Raw genomic sequence first — 3,460 nt, forward strand, 5'->3', positions numbered from 1 at the left:
AGATACTATCATATTATTTTTTAAGTTCATATTTTTACAATTTCAACTTTGATACAATAATTTTTGCACTTCTAGGTTAGTTTCATCTACGAAAATCAGACATACTATTGCAAATGTCCAAAAAATACTTACCTACTTAATTTCTTTAGAATGTGTTGGAGGATGTTAAATAAACTTGAAATCCTATTAAACAGAAGAAAATTCATATCAAATTAAAGCACAAAAAACTTACGTTTGACAATCATAGCTCCTCAGGAAGAGAAATGCCCTCAATAACAAAAGAAAACAGCAGATGATATAATGTAAAACAAAGAATACTCAAATTCATTTCTATATGGATTAAATTATAATATTTACTTAATTCTTGCCATTTCCTGATTTCCCTTCATTAGCACAAAGTATTTGGCTTTGTGTGAGTCAGAGCAGCTATAAAGAGATCACTATTGTATATTCAAATCATACACTTTAAAAATGTTCTGAAGTCTTTAGTAGTATTGATCTGCAGAAGAGCTTGCCTTTTAGAGATGGTGATACACTAGATTAGATTAGAAACTGACCAATACTTTACATACATGATGACACAGAAGCCACTGACTGGGGACAGGATAACAAAAGGGAAGTGAAATATAAGACATTATTCTAAAAATTTCTTTAGTATCTCTTCTAGACTTAAACTCATTCCTTATTTATTTTTTTAAAAAATGGTTTTCACTGGGAGAGGTAAGACAGGTGGTGAATAGGATATGAAAATGTTTTTCTATTCGCATAAGACAAGTTACTGCTCAAGAGAAGCAATCCTTATAATAGAAGTGGATGTATTTAAGTATAAGCAGAGAGTTCACATTTGAATCTGGGACTCTTAAAAACCTGTGTCAAGCCTGAAAGCTAGAACTGTGCAGCTGGTACAAGTGAGGACCACTTCTCATCCTAAGTGGTCAAATATATTAACTGCCAAAGCTGTCACTAGCTCAGCCGTGTGCTCTGCGGCATCACTCACTCTAAGTCCCAGTTTCCTCATGTATAAAATGGAGATGATACTACCATCAGTCTTTCCTTAGAAGTTGTGAGATGCAAATGAGATAATATTCCTAAGTTATTTTCCTTTGCATTTAGGCACTTCTGTTCTGAGTACAATAAATTCACTTTAGTGTGTTGTATAATATAATGCTTGGTAGAAGGGCAAACTTTCAGAAGTCAGAATGTCCAATCAGTGTATACAATCTTGAGAACTAAGAGTCTGGGACTTTTCTATCCTTTCCTTTCTCGATAAAGGGGTAAAATGCTTGCTTCCCATGTACTTCAAGATTGTGGCCACTCTCTGGTTCTAGCCTCCTTTGTCCTAACTAGAAAGGCTGGCACTACTTGCATTGTGCTTAATTTGGAGATGGAGACAATTAATATGGATGGATCACAAATTGGGTCCAGGCTTCATCAAGGGACGAACAGATAAAGAAAATGTGGTATGTATGTATATGTGTGTGTATATATATACACACACACACACACACACACACACACGTACATACACACACAATGGACTATTATTCAGTCATAAAAAAGAATGAAATCTGGTTATTTGTAGCATCGGGGATGGAACTGGAGGTCATTATGTTAAGTGAACTAAGCCAGGCACAACAGAAAGACAAACATCACATGTTCTCATATGTGGGAGCTAAAAGAAGTAGATTTCTTAGAGGTAGAGAGTAGAATGGTGGCTACCAGAGGCTAGGAAGGAAAGGGGGAGTAAAGAGAAGTTGGTTAAGGGGTACGAAAATACAGTTAGATAGAAAGAATAAGTTCTAGTATTGGCTAGTACAGTAGGGAAATTATAGTTAGCAATAATTGTGTATTTCAAAATAGCTAGAAGAGAAGAACTGTAATGTTCTCAACACAAAGATTAACGTTTGAGGTGGTGGATATCCCAATTACCCTGATTTGATAATTACACATTGTATACAGGTATAAAATATCACATGTACTCCCAAAATATGTACAACTATTATATAATCAATAAAAAGACAAACACACAAACAAAAACAAAAATACAAATTGGGTCTGGGAAAGTCTCAATGTAGAAAAGGATTAAAAGTCTTAGAAATAAATTAACCAGTATTTAGAGATAAAGGAGAATGAGTGACCACTTTAACAAGTTTTTCAATTCCTACCACAAAGTAAACTTTCTTACTTGAGTGCTGAAAGCTTTTCTTTTAATTCTTCTGAGGTAATTTCTTCTAGCAGGAAAAGCTTTGAAGTAAATGCATCAATATGCCCTAAAATAAAATATCAAACTTAAAAAGAACAAGCAACTGCAGTATTTACAAAATAAAAATACCAATAAGTTAGCCAGTCTCCTTAAAGATGTTTTTACAAAATGTTAATAACTGCAAAGGAATTTTACATGCTAAAAGATGGAGAAACATATATTTTATTACGTCTATTAAGTAAAGCTGTATTTTAAAATGACATAAAAATTCAGATTATGAAAGAAATATGTATTCATTCTAAAATATTTGTGGAATGTAGAAAAGTTTACACATGTTCACGTACACAAAATCATTTCAAAGCCTACAATTTTTTAATACAATTGTTAAAATATGGGTATTTCTAATTCCTATTAAAGTTACATTTTTATGGAGGTTTTTTTTAGAGGTATATGTACCAAATACAAAGCAAGCAGATAAAGTCAAATTTAAAGTCTGGGCCTGTTCAATACATCTCTAAGACACATTTGGTTCTTAAGATAAAAATTAGATTATAAAAATCTGGCTTATTATTTTTTAATTAAAGTACACCATAAGATTTCCCATGGTTAAAAAAAAAAAATCAAAGCAGTCTGCTCAGAGTCTTACTTTCTCACAAACATGACATGAATGTAGAATTTCAAAAAACAATACTGTAAATTCTCAAGATGACGCTATTTTATTAATAAAAAAGTAACATGTATTTTCTAAAACAAAATAGGTTGAGACAACACCAAGACCCTGAAATGTACCAAGGAAGAGCCATATAAAAGACAGTCCTGGGCTAACCGTTATATAATCAAGTCAACACAAAAACCATGTTATTGTACCATAGTTAGAAACATCAATTAGCATGATGAGAGGATAACACTCTGCAATGCTGAAAATATTTCCTTTTTTGTTTTTAACTCCCTATATCAGTTATCAAAACAAATTACCTGGAAAGTTGATGTCAATCACTGGGACAACAAAAATACATACAATTTAATATCTCATTTTCATATCTAGCCCCCTTTCATCTCATTTGCTTTATGCTCAAAGAATTAACATTTTTACCAGATGCCTTCCTTCTATTTGTTCCCACACCTACCTGTTATTTCTTATGCCAAGTTTTAGTTTCACCTCTGTAACTCATTATATATAACACTCATTATACAGTGACATTTCTAATAACAAAGACATATTTTAATGGTTTAATAACCATAGAAAAAGAATATTAA

At 32.1% G+C, this 3,460-nt stretch overlaps 1 protein-coding gene across 1 annotated transcript in view; it reads right to left on the bottom strand.

The window, feature by feature from the left end:
* Positions 1-3,460, bottom strand: part of ICE2 (interactor of little elongation complex ELL subunit 2) — a 90,277-nt gene that overhangs the window by 13,647 nt on the left and 73,170 nt on the right. The window contains exons 12-13 of the mRNA XM_012658032.1: positions 2,186-2,270; positions 133-183 (exon numbers count right to left, since the gene is read on the bottom strand). Of these exons, the coding sequence (XP_012513486.1) occupies positions 133-183; positions 2,186-2,270 (136 nt within the window). The remainder of the gene's footprint in view (positions 1-132; positions 184-2,185; positions 2,271-3,460) is intronic.

Source organism: Propithecus coquereli, unplaced genomic scaffold (genome assembly GCF_000956105.1).
Source record: "Propithecus coquereli isolate 6110/MARCELLA unplaced genomic scaffold, Pcoq_1.0 Scaffold57, whole genome shotgun sequence".
NCBI lineage: Eukaryota > Metazoa > Chordata > Mammalia > Primates > Indriidae > Propithecus > Propithecus coquereli.